At 37.4% G+C, this 16524-nt stretch overlaps 1 protein-coding gene across 1 annotated transcript in view; it reads left to right on the top strand.

The window, feature by feature from the left end:
- The window catches only part of scaper.L (S-phase cyclin A-associated protein in the ER L homeolog), a gene marked incomplete at its 5' end in the record, with an annotated part of 87154 nt that overhangs the window by 15926 nt on the left and 54704 nt on the right, over positions 1-16524 (top strand). Inside the window, 4 exon segments of the mRNA NM_001095860.1 lie at positions 1451-1648; positions 10713-10813; positions 11535-11651; positions 13036-13196. Of these exon segments, the coding sequence (NP_001089329.1) occupies positions 10722-10813; positions 11535-11651; positions 13036-13196 (370 nt within the window).

Here is a 16524-nt window from a genome sequence, read left to right as displayed (position 1 = left end):
ACATCAGTCAGTAAGGACAGGGCCGGCCTTCGACTCCTGACACTGCACTCCGCTCCATGCACTGGAGGTGCAAGTGGTTGTTAGATGAGGGCTATGGGGGGCTCTTGCACAATGTACAAAATGGATATAGAAAGATCTTCTCCAAAGAGGGGAAGGGGGCAGCAGCAAGCAGCCTCAGATGGCAAAGAGGCCAGGATCGCCCCTGATTGCCTGACAAATGCTGGTGGCAGCCCTTGTCTGGTGATAGTTTTTCTGGAAGCTCAAAAAGACAGACCAAGCTCAAAAATACAACAATTTAAAAAAAAAAAAAAAAAAAAAAAGAAGAAACCCAAAAAACAAAGTGCCACTTGCAATTCTTAAATAAGTTAAATACACATGGTACATTTTGCCACACAGCCAACTAAACATCCTAAAATACCTTGCAGCCTATGGCAATCACCGCAGTAAATTGTGTAAGGAAAGCAAAAAAACCCATTTGAAAACTCTCCAATTTGCCTCAGAGAGGGAAAAAATTCCTTTGTGACTCCAAGATCTCAATCGGACTAGTCCCTGGATCAACTTGCACTACCAGCTATCTTCCATAACCCTGTATGCTCTCACTTGCTAAAAAGTTAAAAGCCCTCCTTAAAGCCATCTAATGTATCGGCCTATACAACTAATTCAGGGAACGAATTCCACATCTTCACAGTTCTCACTGTAAAAAAAAAAACCCATTGTAGTGTCTTGTGAGTATTATCATAATTGCAGGCCTTCTTATTGAATTTTCTATAAGTGTTCCCAATAGTTCACATTACCTGCTCACCTTAAAGGGGAGCTCTCCCTTTTGTAAACAATAAAAAATCCTCCAAAGCCTAGGGGCTGTTGAATAAATGTGTTCTACAAACATTCTTTTTCTCATAGTTGATATATATATATGTGTGTGTTTATTTATGCGTAAGCTCCATAACCTTGTTGTGTGTTTCTGGCCGATTTTACCTGCTCTAACTATGTTTAATTATGTCTTACAAAAACTGTAAGAAAAATGTAATAAAACCTATACATGAAAAATAATTCTTAATAACCCTTTACAGTACGGGTGAATATTTATAACCTTGACAAATCCCTTTTAATTTAAAGCTAATTACTGTTTTATATGTAAATCTGTAAGTTCAATGTATAGGCACATTTTTGGTACAGTGCTATGGAATATATTGACACTTTATAAATATATAATAATAATTAGTAGGTGCATTCTAATTATGACTACCAAAGAGCCTATTGATAATGCCTATTTAAAGGCAAGCAATATAGGTGGTGCCCGTTTGTGTTTATAAATAGAAAAAGCACAGACAACAAATGCTTGACCATAAAATAACCTTTTCATATTTTCTGTTTTAGACATCATTGTGTCCATTTACTATCTCTTATTGCTTGTGATGGTAACTGCTACAATAACTTTTTTATTTTACAGAATAACACATTGCACTGTAAAGTAAACTCGAGCTCCACCAGTTATAAAATTCAAGACAAGAGCCCTACCAAGACAAGACATCCCCGCAAAATAGATCTGAGGGCACGTTACTGGGCTTTTCTCTTTGATAATCTGAGAAGAGCTGTAGATGAGATTTATGTGACATGCGAATCAGATCAAAGTGTCGTTGAATGCAAGGTAATCTTTTTTTGATTTTGTGGTTTTGAAGAAAAAAAACATTCTTTCACGCTGGTGTATAAATATGTTTATCTCATCTATAGTAGAAGCAAAAATAGCTGCAGTTACATGAGTGGAATATATGATAATCCTTTAAATTATGGTAACAGAAAAAAAACAAAAAACTTTTTCCTGGGTTGTTTTACATTGTTGCAGTAGGAATGGAACCAGGTATGGCACATAGATGTAATTATTGATTCAGTAATGGTAATATATATGTCTGCATTTACTGCCTACTGCACTAGTTTTGAAAATAATTGATATATCTGAATGAGATGCTTGTTCTGTGTGGTTGATATTTAAGGGTTATCAATGTGGGTACCAGCGGGAACAGCCACCCTGATACCTTGGTGTCCAGTCAGGGTAACCAGACTGGACCCATCTTTACAAGATGCAATTTGTAAGATAATATTTCTTAGTTTATATTTTGTTAACATTTGTTCATAGCTGCAAAACATTTGAAAGCTCATCAACTTGAGTGCAAAGATTTTCATGAATCCAGGTCATGATGTACATTATCTGATAGAATTAACTCTAAAGCAACTGGAGTTTTCTTGAAACGTTTCAAGAACTGAAGAATCTGCATGGATGAGTGGTGAAACATTTATAGAAAACTCAGAATAGTTCAGTTGCTTTAGTCCCCAATAATTTCCTTGGCTCTTCTTTCTCCCAACTTTTCCATTTGTAGAAGTGTGCATGCATAGTATAGAAAAAGGTTCTGTACCGTACCCTAGCTCTCACAGGGCAAACAAGGGATACCAGGGAGGCTGAAAAAAGATGGTAATGTGGTGCTCAGAATAAAGTACCCTTGCTTGTCTTTAATTACAGAATAATCCCTTGCTTACTAAGTAACTGCTTGAGCACAATATAGTTGTGTATATTTCAGTTTGTCTTAATGCGGTACAGTTCCAGGTATAGTTCCAATAGTGTTCATTTGTATTTTTGCAATTCTAGTGTGTAGCTCTTGGTGGCAGTATTGGAATTTGTCTGATCTTTCTTCCTATGCACAGACTGAATAGGAACTCTTTCATGTTTCCCAGTTTTTGTCCTGAAGTAAAGTAAATATTAGATTTAGCTAAATGTAGCAAGATTTTCAATATTTCCGCTTTGGAGCCAACATTTCCCCTCATTTTTAAGTGTAGTTTTTATGTACTTAAATTTCCTATAATTCCCTCAGCAAGTTTTTTGCTTAACTCCCTGGAAGTCCTAATCTAATTTGTTATATATCTAATTCACTTACTGCCTCCTATACCTGTAATCCACACAGACTCCCTTTATATTACTTCCACCTTACCTATATATGTTCTATGCAGATTAGTAACAAATGTATTGATTTATAGTTCTATGCTATTTTATATTTCGTTCTGGGTGGCACGGTATCCCAATGAAGTTCTGTTAATCATGTTGGAACATTTTGTTTGGTCCTTATTTGGACCTTTTAGGAAACAGACTGAAAAGGGGGGGGGCAATGTCTGTATTATTTTCATCTTGCACAATATTATGCTGCAGCAGACGCCAAGCTTAGAGTGTAAGCTCTTTGTGCAGGCAAAATTCTATAAATATTAGCTCTATATGGTATAATGATAATTGTGCACTTAACAAATACAGTAGAACCCCCATTTTATGTTTTTCAGGGTACCAGGAAAAAAGCAGTTTTTGGGTACATCAGGACAAAATTTTGATGTGAAATCCGGACAGCATTACTTAAAATCAGGGAAATGCACCCATTGAAATGCATTATAAATTGGTGGGACCACAAATAATAAATGTAAATTGCGGGAAAACGTAAAATTAGGGGACTTTCACTGTATCTGCATGCAGTAAGGTTTATTCAGAGTGACCTTCTATAACAGTGTTTCATCTTTGTTTAACCTTCCTCGCATGGAATTGGTTTGTGAGCTAAAGTATGGAATTGTGGGATACAGAATTCTGTTTTATCATATTCCTTAGTTTTGGGTTTTATATCCTTTTAATATATAAAATGTGAGTAATTTAAAGCAAAGTTACATTTGTGTTTGCTTTATTGTCTTCTCTAAACGAACTTTTCTCATCATCAACATCATGGGGTATATGTGCTGCTAAAGAGAATTGTCGTTAAACAAGAGAGCTGTATTGATGTGCTGGGCCCAGGGGTCTTAGAGTCTTGGTGTAGAGTGTCACTAGGACAAAGAGATGGCGCCAACAGTCCTACAGTGCGCGCCAGTGGCTAGAATTAATTACAAACCAATCGAAACTGTTGCAGCCAATTGGTAAACTAATTGGTAATTTTAGCTGGGTATCTAGCTGTGGTGATCTAGGATGGGAGGAGGGGAGACCCCATGAAATACTTCTGTCCAGCCTAGGGTGAGATGTCCAGAGAATGATGTGCATGAGTGGAGACTGAGCCCCCACTGCTCCTTGTCCTGTTTGTATTCCCTTGTTCAGAAAACATGACTAGTGTTACAGCTCAGATAGCACGCACTGAGATCAACCTGATAAGGTACACCGGGCAATCCTTCCAGCAGGTACCTAGAGGGTAAATAGTAACCCTGTTGCAGCTGTAGAATGCATAATGTGCCATACTACTGATTTGCGCTTCATATTTACAAAAATAAAACTAAGGGTTCTAATGAAACATATGGGGCATATAGATAATAATGCAGACATCAGCCATACCACATAAAATAATCTGGCAGAATATATAAATCAAATTAAGATGAAGGCAATTGTAGCAATATTCACAGCATAGTGCCTAAAGTATTAAAACAGTTAGTGCCCTAGTAACCCCAGCTGTATAATATTTTCCCTAGAAGAAGCTACTACAAAGTAAGTACTTGGTGTGTTGTGGTGCAACCTACTAAGGGAACCTTGCAATTGCCAGCTGTAGGGAATCCGACTTACCCTGGTGGTCCAGTGGTACAGCGGGGACGCCCGCCACGCCGCTCCGTGCCCGGCACCTCCTTGTCATTTGAAGACGCTGTCATGATGACGCCAGCGTGCAATGGCGCCAAATTTGAAAGTATATAAGGCCTATTAAAGGTACAGGACCTTGCCCATGATAGGATTTGTTCCTGGTGCTTAGCTGTTGCTATTCCTGTTCCTGAAAACCTGTTTTGATTACTTGTTGTGACCCCAGCCTGTTCTTGACGATTCTACTTTCTGTATCCTGACCCCTTGCCTGATATCTGACGCCGATTCTGCCTTAACCCTCTGATTGACTTCCTGTTTTGACCCTTGCCTACCTGACTACGTTTATTCTCTGCCTGACCCGACCCTCTGACTACTCTATTTGCCTAACGCCTTGTAGTACGACCTTCTGCCAAAAGACTCTCGCTAAACAGTTGTGCCCCTGGCACTGGCCTTGTACCTCTCGTTTAAGTCCTGGTGGCATCCAAGTAGCTGAGGGCTCCTCCCGAAGCCAAAGGCGGTCACACTACAGGTGAAGCACGAGCCGAGACCAGGGTGCTTGCCATTTGTTCTGGTGTTGGGTGCCGACCGTTACACCAGCTTTGCAAGGACATTTTTTAAGGTAATGCTGAAATGGATGTCAAAGGAGAAATGTCCTTGCATTGCAAGACAGACAAGCAATTCACACAGTTACTTGAGAAAAGGGATATAAAAACACAGGTAGGTCAGCTGAGCAGTGGTCAGATCAGTGTGTCTTTTCTTCTTTAACAAAGAAATGAGTAGTTGTGTGATGGACTTCAAGCTTGCTTGTTTCCCACAATGAAATGATTTGGCAGTTATATTTAAGAGAGTGTTGTTACATTGCACAGCATAGACCTCAGTGCCTGTATCCATCTCGTTGCTCTTAGAATTTGTTATGGTGACTTTTTGAGGTCCCATACCTGATTAAAGGGGTTGTTCACATTTTAAATTAACTTTTAGTATCATGTAGAGAGTGATATTCTGTGACAATTTGCAATTGGTTTTCATTTTGGATTATTTGTGGTTTTTGAGTTATTTAGCTTTTTATTTAGCAGCTCTCCAGTTTTCAGTTTCAGCCATCTGGTTGCTAAGGTCCAAATGTCCCTAGCAACCATGGATTGATATGAATAAGAGACTGTAAAATGAATAGAAGAGGGACTGAATAGATAGGTGAGTAATAAAAAATAGCAATAACAATACATTTGTAGCCTTACAGAGCATTTTTTAGATGTTGTCCGTGACCCCCATTTGAAAGCTGGAAAGAGTCAGGAGAAAAAGGCAAATAATTCAAAAACTATAAAAAAAAATTTGAATGAAGCAGTATTCAGTTTTATGAAATTAAATCAAATGTGAAAAAATTGAAACTTTGAAAAATTGAAAATAAAACTTTTTGGAAATTTTTTTGTAATTTTGCTAATTTAAATGCATGTAACTGCTCAATACTGATTACTGGTAACATCAAATTGGTTGGATTAGCTCGCTAAGCCTTGAACTTCATAGGCAGGTGTGTCCAATCATGAGAAAATGTATTTAAGGTGGACAATTGCAAGTTGTGCTTCTGTTTGACTCTCCTCTGAAGAGTGACAGCATGGGATCCTCAAAGCAACTCTCAAAAGATCTGAAAACAAAGATTGTTCAGTATCATGGTTTAGGGGAAGGCTACAAAAAGCTATCTCAGAGGTTTAAACTGTCAGTTTCAGCTGTAAGGAATGTAATCAGGAAATGGAAAGCCACAGGTCTGGCAGGCCAAGTAAAATACAGGAGCGGCATATGCGGAGGATTGTGAGAATGGTTACAGACAACCCAATATCACCTACAAAGACCTGCAAGAACATCTTGCTGCAGATGGTGTATCTGTACATCGTTCTACAATTCTGCACAATTTGCACAAAGAACATCTGTTTGGCAGGGTGAGGAGAAAGAAGCCCTTTCTGCACTCAAGCCACAAACGTCGTTTGTTGTATGCAAAAGCTCATTTAGACAAGCCACAGTCATTTTGGAACAAAGTACTTTGGACTGATGAGACAAAAATGTAGTTATTTGGTCATAACAAAAAGTGAAAACACCTGCTACCTACTGTCAAATTTGGTGGAGGTTCCATCATGCTGTGGGGCTGTGTGGCTAGTTCAGGGACTGGGGCCCTTGTTAAAGTTGAGGGTCGGATGAATTCAACCCAAAATCAATAAATTCTTCAGGATAATGTTCAAGCTTCAGTCACAAAGTTGAAGTTACACAGGGGTTGGATATTCCAACAAGACAATGACTCTAAACACACTTTGAAATTTACAAAGACATTTATGCAGAGGAAGAAGTAATATTCTGTAATAGTCGTCACAGTCCCCCGACTTGAATACCATCGAAAATCTATGGGATGATTTGAAGCAGGCTGTCCATGCTCAGCAGCCATTAAGTTTATCTGTACTGGAGAGATTTTGTATGGAAGAATGGTCAAAAATACCACCATCCATCAAAGGCTATAGGAGGTGTCTAGAGGCTGTTACATTTGCAAATTTAGGGTCAACTAATTATTGATGTAATATCTCTGTTGGGGTGCCCAAATTTATGCACCTGTCTAATTTTGTTATGATGCATATTGCATATTTTCTGTTAATCCAATAGACTTTGTCACTGCTGCAATACTACTGTTTCCATAATGCATATTATATACATTAAAAGGAAGTTGGTACTTTGAAAGCCAATGATAAACAAAACTCCAAATAATTAAGAGGGGTTCCCAAACTTTTTCATATGACTGTATACTTAGTTTATGTAGAGGTGAACCACCCCTTTAAGGGCATTTTTTAATGAGTTTTTATGTGTTCTTGTTCTCTGTCCAAGTTGATATCAAGTGATGTGTTCTGGGCTTGTACACGCCAATAGAAACTGACAGTGCAGTGTCTGATTTCCTAGCCCATCAGCTTCAGTGCTCAACCGTGTCCCCAGAGAGGTATTTATAATGCTGCCTCTGCCATTGTCTGTGCCCCACAGTTTGGCATCCCTCAGTTATAGGGACAAACCTTTTTCCCCCTCTGAAACAAATTGCAGAGGCTTCAGATGGGGTTTTTTTGCTTTCCTCTGGATCAATTATCAGTTAGGCAGGTTAAAACAGAGTTCAAAGGTTGAACTTGATGGATGTGTGTCTTTTTTCAACCTAACTTACTATGTTACTATATAGTGTCAAGTATTTGCCATTTCATTATGCACAGTGGTCCATTTTATTTATTTTTGGTCTGTGCACAAAAATATATCTGTGTGTACTCCTGTGTGGACAAGTGTGCAAAATGTTATCTTCTGTGTGCACAGAAAGGTGGATGACTCAGAATGGATACTAAATTGTGTTTTCGCACAAAATTCTTTGTGTACACCACAATATATTGGGCACGCTCCAAAGCACACACAACAGAATATACAGCTTAGAGGGAACATTGCTCTTACAATAGAAGGGATTTTCCTTTAACCTTTGATTCTGTTTACTATTTTAATCAAGATTTTGCCCAAAACTATGCAACATTTTAAACATATTTCCAAAGAAAAGTAATCTTATGTGATACATTGACTAGTTTACGAATAAAGGATCCGATACCGGTATTATAATCAAGTGTTGTTTATAAATTACATATATATATAAATAACAACAGAATAATATGCTGAAATATGAAAAAGTTTCATTCCTGACATCTCTGTCACATAATAGCTTTGTTTATGCTATCTGTATTGTTTAGTCTGACAGCTAATGATAAATATGCACACGTTGACGGTGTAGCATAGCTCACTGCAGTGCAACTTAGCTAGCCATATAAAGGCTCTTGCCCAAAGAATTTTTCTCAGTTTTGCTGAACACACCTAATAACATACAGGGTATATATGCCAGTTTTAGTAAGTGCAAAACAAACACTGTGTAATAGACATATGAAAAGCATGAATACATTGGCCCTTCAAAGTACAGATTTCAAAAAAGATCAAACAGGTTTCATATACAGGTCTGGGACCTATAATCTGAAAACCTGCTATCCAGAAAGTGTTGAAATACAGGAATGCCATTTTCTTGTTGTGTGTGTAATATTTCAACAGAGCAGAGTGTGTGTGTGTTTAAATCTCTACAGAGTGGACATCAAGAGTACAAAATACAATGGCCTATATAAAAATTATGAAGCATTTACCGACTAAAACATTACGGTACATTTAGGATTGTGAAAGCATCAGTTTGACATGCACAGGTTACTTGCGGGTCGGTCTTTGCAATTAAATAACAAAATGTTTAGTTCCTCAGCCAACTGTTTTATTTAATCACAATTTTCTTAGCACCTCTTACTTGATATGTTCAATCAACCCACTGATTCTTTTATATTTTATGGATGAGCTACAACTGCTTTTGATAAAATATTAAGCAGTCACAAGATACATTCCTCTCAGTCTGTAATAAGTTATCAGGTGGTGGGATGGGCATTTTTAAAGAAAAGGGTCAAATGCCAGATCATTTGGTTTTAAGGTATTATTATTATCATTCTTTAATTATATAGTGCTGACATTAGCAATACTTGGCAGATAATGCTTTCAATCATTAGCAATCTAATTTCCCTCTGCCCCCCTTTTGGAAAACACTTTTTAGATTTTGGCTGTACAGATCTAAGACCTGCAATCCAAAATTCTATGTTCTTGAGCTCTTCCGATTTAGGGATTTTACCGTAATTTGGATCTCCATACCGCCATAATAAAAAATAATTTAACATTAAATCCCATGCATAAGGAAGTGAACTCTGTGTAATCTATATTCAGCCAAATTAATTACATAAAGGAGAGACTGTTTTTAGAAAATAGAGAACTAAATAATCTGTGAATATTAGTAGGTAAACAGTCCCATAATGTTGTAAGTTCACCAATTCTGTATGTTCCAGCAGTGTATCTTAAGTGTCCTCCAGGTATTCCATGAGCCAAGGATGTGAATTTTTGTAGTGCATGCTATGAAAAACTGAAAATCAAGTAATGTTCGGCCTTAAATGTAATTGAAGTATTGTGGCAAATATTAGCAAATGCTATTATTATGCAAACAATACTTTGCTTGCTCCTATTCTTAGATGTAGATCCGCATCACAACCAGATCCCCAGCAACATTTAAATTGTTGTTTAATTTAATAATAATTTCATTTAAACACTATCTAATAAACCAATAGGATTGTTTTGCCTCCAATATGGATTTATTATATAGTTATTGGTGTCAAGTAGTGATGTGTGGCACCAACTACAATATCATAAATCCTTATTATAAACCCACGGAAGACCTCGCTGCTCCTCTTGTGGGTTTGCGGGTTTGGATTGAGCTCTTCTGCCTGCTCTCCCTGCCCACGACCTTAGATCCTGGGCTTCCAACTTCCTGTTTTATAGGCTCATGCCTGCCCCTCAGGCGTTGGTCTGTAAATAGAGGGGGAAGCCAGGGATGGGTCAGTCGGGTGGGGGGTCGATTTCTTAAACCCACACATCACTAAAAAAAATTTTAATATTTGAATTAAATGATTAAGATGTACTCTGTGGGAGATGCCCTTCATAGCTTAACAGGTTTATGGATAAGGCATCCCACACCCATAAAAAAGGGGATTGTTTATATTTTACTGAAGCATAAGTGAATTATAAGTGCAACATGGGGCCCACACAATTGCCATTCAAGTGAATGGTGGGTGCGCCAGTGCCCTTTTTAGTTTGCCTTTCGGAAAACATTATCTGTCCTGGGGACTAATAAACTTAATAATAGTGTAGAAATAAGCAAAATAATGGTTTTATTTGAATGCCAAAATGGAGAAAAACTGATGCCATTATTCAATTACCAGCTGAAAAAAATCAATACATAGATAAGTTTCATGATGTCAAGATTGCATTTTCACATTTGGCCTGCCATAACACTCACTTTAACTGGACCCTCATGGTCTTATTGAAAAGGCTGTGTAAAAAAGGGGCACCAATCTATTATTTAAATTACTGCTTTTTACATCATCGTTATCTTTTTTTCCAGTATTGACAAAAAGAAAAACAAATGTTGTTTGTGCCTGGTTTAATGCCTTACCTGTGCATCAATAATTAAATACCTGTACTTGTTTGGTTGTAACATTTCTAATGTTTTCCTTAGGAAGTGCTTATGATGTTGGGAAACTACGTGAGAGACTTCAAGGCCCTTATTGATTGGATACAACTGCAGGAGAAGCTGGAAAAGACTGATGCACAGAGCAGGTAAATGGTTGCATAGTGAAACTATTTTTCTGATTATTTAAAAAGTGTTGCAGAATGATGTAAATAAATAACAATACCCAGCCAATAGTGTATTTAGGTCCAGTGCTGCACTAGGTACCGGACTAGTTAGTGCCCTTTTGCTCATCTCTGCTTTCTACTTTGTGTCTTGGTAAATACATGTTGGTTCTGAATACAGTTCAATAAAACTTGCTTTAGAGAAAAATAACCTGCAATGTTCTTGTTTAATTATATATTTCAGATTTTTTTTAACTTTGCTTATGCTTATTTCAATGGCCTTTGCCAACTGTAAAGTGGTGAATAAAATTGACATAAAAAAAACCTCTTGTTTTAGCATAAACATTTTTACATATAGAACTGTTGTGGAGATTTCACTTTAGACACAAATGACTTTGGATGTGGCTAGAAAGGGAAGACACTCCAGCACTCAAGACTCTCCCTCACCTTACACACTGGTTAGAAAATGGTGCAGAATCAAACCCCAGACAACCCCAACACCCCTAAAACTTCCAACGACACACACTGATAGCCGACTGCTTCTACAAATATTAGTACTCTGCTCACTAACATTTTATGGGCTACTGCTAATTATCCAAACACGACAGCAATGAAAAGGTTACATTTAAAAGTGTCAGATTTTTAGTTTTACATACAAGAAGCAGTTCATTTTATCACTGTTCATTTATTGTATCTTTATCTGCAGGCCAACATCTTTGGCATGGGAAGTGAAAAAGATGTCTCCCGGGCGACATGTTATGCCAAGTCCTTCATCTGAGAGAGTGAGCTCCACATCGAATGCCCGGAGGACCCTTAATTTTGGGTATGAAGATAACTGACCATTGAAAAGCGGTGATATTTTATCATAATTATTAAATCAACTTATTCTAATTATTTGTCTACACACCACCTATGGTTTGTGGTCTTTTGATTATACAAGCAAGTCATAGCTCCAAATGTTTGGGAATGGCTTTAGATCACTTCTCTGTATTGGCAGTAAAGATTACTGAATGTGTCATGCTTGCATTGATTTTCTATTACTGTAGTGGTAAATGGTGCATTATATTGTAGGACATGTTTCCATTTTTCTTTGTCTGAGAACGCAACACAGACAAAACATTAAAGGGGTTGTTCACCTTCCAAGCACTTTTTTCATTTTCAGTTGTTGCAATGGTGAAACTACTATAGTTCATATAAACAAGCTGCAAAAAGGCTATAAGACACAGGAAAACAAATAACATTATGTTCTACAGAGCTTACCTGCTGTGTAACTTGACCCTTTTCTCCTTTGAATGGCTGCCGCCATTGCTACACAGGAGCTTATTTATATAAACAATAGTAGTGTTTCTGAAGTAAACACAGCAGTTTTACCAGTGCAGGGCAACACTGCACTGTATTTTTATTACTTCAAAACAATTAAATTTTTTGATGTTACTGTTCCTTTAAGATTGTTCACCAGAAATAGAGATTTTTTTCAATTTCTTTCCATTTTTTTTTTTTTTCTGTTTTTCCAAAATACAAGTTTAAATATAATGGTTCTCCCTCTGGAGGTTAGAATTTGCTACATTAGTTGATACATTTCTCTGCAGCATCTGTGGAGTATTAGCAACTATTGAATCAATTCTAACAGCTGCCTCTAATGAAACTCTGAGATTCTGCTCAACAGGGCCAAAGAAATGTATCAACTAATGTATCAATTTAGAAGAGTTCACAGAGTTTGCGACCCCCAAGCTGCTTTCGAAAGACAGAAGGTGAAAAATTTAATCTGAAAACAACTGAAAAAAGTGTTGGAAGGTGAACAACTCTAGGTCAGACTAGTAGCAAACTTTGCAAAAAAAAGTTTAAAGGTCTGTATGTTTGACCCTGTATTTTCACATTTTTGCTAATTTTAATATACAAATGGATTTAATTTGGTATTTTGCCAAATCCAAAAAATGATAGATATTAATTTAGTATATGCTTGAGATGGTCCTGCACATTCTGGATAATAGGTTCCATACATGTATTAACTAAACTTGAATCAAGTTGATACAGGTATGGGATCCTTTATCCGGAAACTCTTGAGTTATGGGAAGCCCATCTCCACGTTAATTATTTATGTTCTGAATGCCTAGTGTTTGTCATACAAAATTCTGAGAATCTATTGAAGTTGTACTCTAAATGCTGATGTGCTCCTCACAGTTACCTTAATATATCTTTTCCTTTAGGGGGCCTGCACTTAACATGGCTTCAAGTCGCCTAACTCCAACAGGAGTGAGCTGGGCTGATAAAGTTAAAGCAAATTACAACAACTCTGCATGCGGTAAAGATACAGAAAGTCTGCATTCTTGTGTGCCAGTAGTGGGACAAAAGGCGGCCCCTGATAATGGTGAGGAGATTCTAAATACATGAGCATAACAGTTAAAGGGGATCTAAACCCAAAAAATTGATGCAGGCATACTCGGGGTGCTACTCTGAGCACTTTTTCAATTTATATTAATTTTCTGTTGTTTAGTGTTTTCTAAGAATTTGCATTTTTAGAATGCTAATAACAGTTAGGGGCACATTTACTTAGCTCGAGTGAAGGATTAGAATGAAAAATACTTTGAATTTGAAGTGTTTTTTTGGCTACTTTGACTACGACTTTGAATCTAACGATTCGAACTAAAAATCGTTCGACTATTCGACCATTTGATAGTCGAAGTACTGTCTCTTTAAAAAAATCTTTGACCTCCTATTTCGCCATCTAAAACCTACCGAGCATCAATGTTAGCCTATGGGGAAGTAGTATAGAACTGTGTAAAACTATGGTAATATCTCAGAAATCACTTAAGGTGGTCATACACGGGCAGATAAAGCTGCCGATATCGGTCGTTTGGACCGATTTGACAGCTTATCTGCCCGTGTATGGGGGCTTCCGACGGGTCTTCCCGATCGATATCTGGCCACGATATCGATCGGGAAGGTTGGATTTTTACCCGACCGACCCGTCGGAGCCGCTTGGCGCATCGTAATTCGATCGTTCGGCCATACGGCCGAACGTTCGAATTACCCCCGATATAGCCACGCAGTTTAGTGGCATATCGGGGAAAGATCCGCTCGTTTGGCGATGTCGCCAAACGAGCGGATCTTGGAGTCTATGGCCACCTTAAAAGTAGAAAATAAATGTAAAGAGGACCACTCTGAATACGTTTACATCAATTAATATGATTGGATTTAGATCCCCTTTAAGGTATTTTTGTTATCTTTAACTGGTAATGGAATTTGATAGGAAGTATGATTAAAGGATACTGGAAAATATATAACCATGAATAATCTGTGATATCTGTATGTTTGTTCACTTTTGTTTTATCCATAGACTTTCTTAAGATGTTAACTCCTGATCCTTCTGGCTTAGTTTCACCTCTGAACTGGTTTCATTATCATTGTCTGCACCTTTAACACTGTGCCTTAGGTTCAAAACAATATTTTGAGGGAATACCTGTATTTGACCTCTCTAGACTGTACTTGGAGCTTTTTATTATGTGATTATTTTTTTCCAGTCACAATTAATGAACTTGCCTGAAATTATTTTGCATTTTGTGACTTTTCTCACAATCTATTGATGTAACTTTACTAGTTTGAGATGAACCAATTCCTGATTTTTTTAATAAATATTCACAAAACCAAAGACTAAGTTGCGACTAGTCATAATGTTTTGTTCAACAAGTCTACACTAGCAATCTCTCGAAAGACAGCGAAAGCTTATAGAAAGATCCCAAGGCTGGCATATTGTTTTCTAAAGAGGATGGGCAACTTGGGGAAAAAAACATAGCAATTTTATTCACAAGAGGGCGTATAATATACTGCCACCCCCAGTGAATAATGATTTTCTTGTCTTTTAATAAAGTAACAAGTGGAAATGAAGATGGCTCCAATGCAGTTAGTTAAAACTGATTACAGATTTTGTATATTTTTTTATGGCTTGTATTGCTTCTCTCAGTTGGCAATAAACGTCATTGCATTTAAGAGCTATGGACATTCTACTGTACGTGTAAGCCATTGTAGGCATTGTGAATATTATTGCCCAAAAATGTGAACCAGTAGTAGGCAGTAACCCATGGCAATCAATCAAATTGTTGCACTTATTGTTCAGCCAGCAACTGGCTTAAAAATAGCCAATCACTAATTGGTTGCTATAGGTAACTGCCCATGTGCTAATTTTCCCAGTGTGTTTTCATTGTAGCGGTTTCATTTTCAATTTGAGGTCACGGGGAAAAGATAAGCAGCTGTTGCCAACTTTTTGATTGCCAGGTCACTCAAAGTGTGACCTGGCAAGTTTGTTTTTTTTTTAAGGCAAAACTCCTCTAAGTTTGTTTTTTTTTTTAAGGCAAAACTATTGTTTTAAAAAAAAAAAAAAAAAAAAAAAAAAAAAAAAAAGAAGAAATCAGTGAAAGTTTCAGGGTCACATATACAGGGTACACAATATGAAAAATCTTTCAGCATCTACAATTGGTGAATTAACATATATACTTTGTCCTCCCCACAGGAGGGGTTGTTTGATGGTAACTCGTTGGGCTCAAATCAGGTAACAAACGCTGGAATAACAAGGGTTGAGCACACCTCTGTGGGATTAGTCATTGCATCTTAGTCACACCAGGGACCCCAAGTCTTGTCAAATGTATTACTAGAGCTTCTATTTTATAGGTCCATTTATGCAGAGGGATCATATTGTTAACTAGTTGCTTCCAGACATTAACATTTGGGGGAGTTGTACCCATTCAATGTATAACTATTGTTTTATTGGCATGGAAAAGTAATATTCTAAATGGTGTTCTAGGATATTTCAGTGGGATTATGTTGTCTAATACTCCCAGTAGGCAGGTTGCATGGGTGACCACATTAGGGAAAGCCAGGTAAATTGCCAGATCTTCCAAGGGTAAGTCAGTAACAGGAAGTAAAATGCCCTAAATCTTTAAACTAGTGCATAAGCAGCCGATGAAAGCTGATTTGCACAACCGGCAGGGGTGGGTTAGAGAGTTGAGCCAAGAGGTGGGGCAAGAGAGTAGTTGAGGTGGAGAGTAGTTTTGCAAAATTAGGGTGAGGATTTACCTTGGGTGCCCTACTGCATTGGCCTGGCTCTGAGCATGGGCTTTGTTTAGATAATATGACAAAACACAGTAGAGCTGATTGCGAACTTAATGTAATAAAAATCAAGGTTTATGTTTCAATTAAAACATTCGTACATATATAGAAATAAATGGTATGCAACATCAAATTAATAATTTTCGCATTTGGTGAGAGTTTAACCGGTGCGTTAGGCTTAAACGTTCATTATAAGAGTTCCTACTTGAAAGATATTTCCTAGTGCAAACTTGGTGGCTCTTCAGAGCATAGTTGTTTGCCATAAGCTGAAACTGGTCTGTTATAAGCACAGGGTTACTTTGCTAATGTGCGGTATTCATGTTAAAGCTGGTATATTTGAGACCTGCGGAGAGGACTACCTGTGTTGCTGGATGGGGCAGCTTATTCTGTTGCACAAACTCTAGCAAAATTAAATAAGGTGTTAGTAAATAACCTATCCCCTGGATAGGCAGGGATATCATTTTTGAGTTGGCATTTTAGAATGAAGGATTGATGATTGTAATTTTATATTATTTGCAGCAAAGTTCAAGTTTGGGCTGTTTCAGTACAAAACCTTATTTTTTTGGCTCTATAAAAAAATGTTCCCTACTGAG

Source organism: Xenopus laevis, chromosome 3L (assembly GCF_017654675.1).
Source record: "Xenopus laevis strain J_2021 chromosome 3L, Xenopus_laevis_v10.1, whole genome shotgun sequence".
Lineage (NCBI taxonomy): Eukaryota > Metazoa > Chordata > Amphibia > Anura > Pipidae > Xenopus > Xenopus laevis.
The sequence above is the reverse complement of the archived record's forward strand: the minus strand, read 5'-3'. Positions and strand labels throughout refer to the sequence as shown.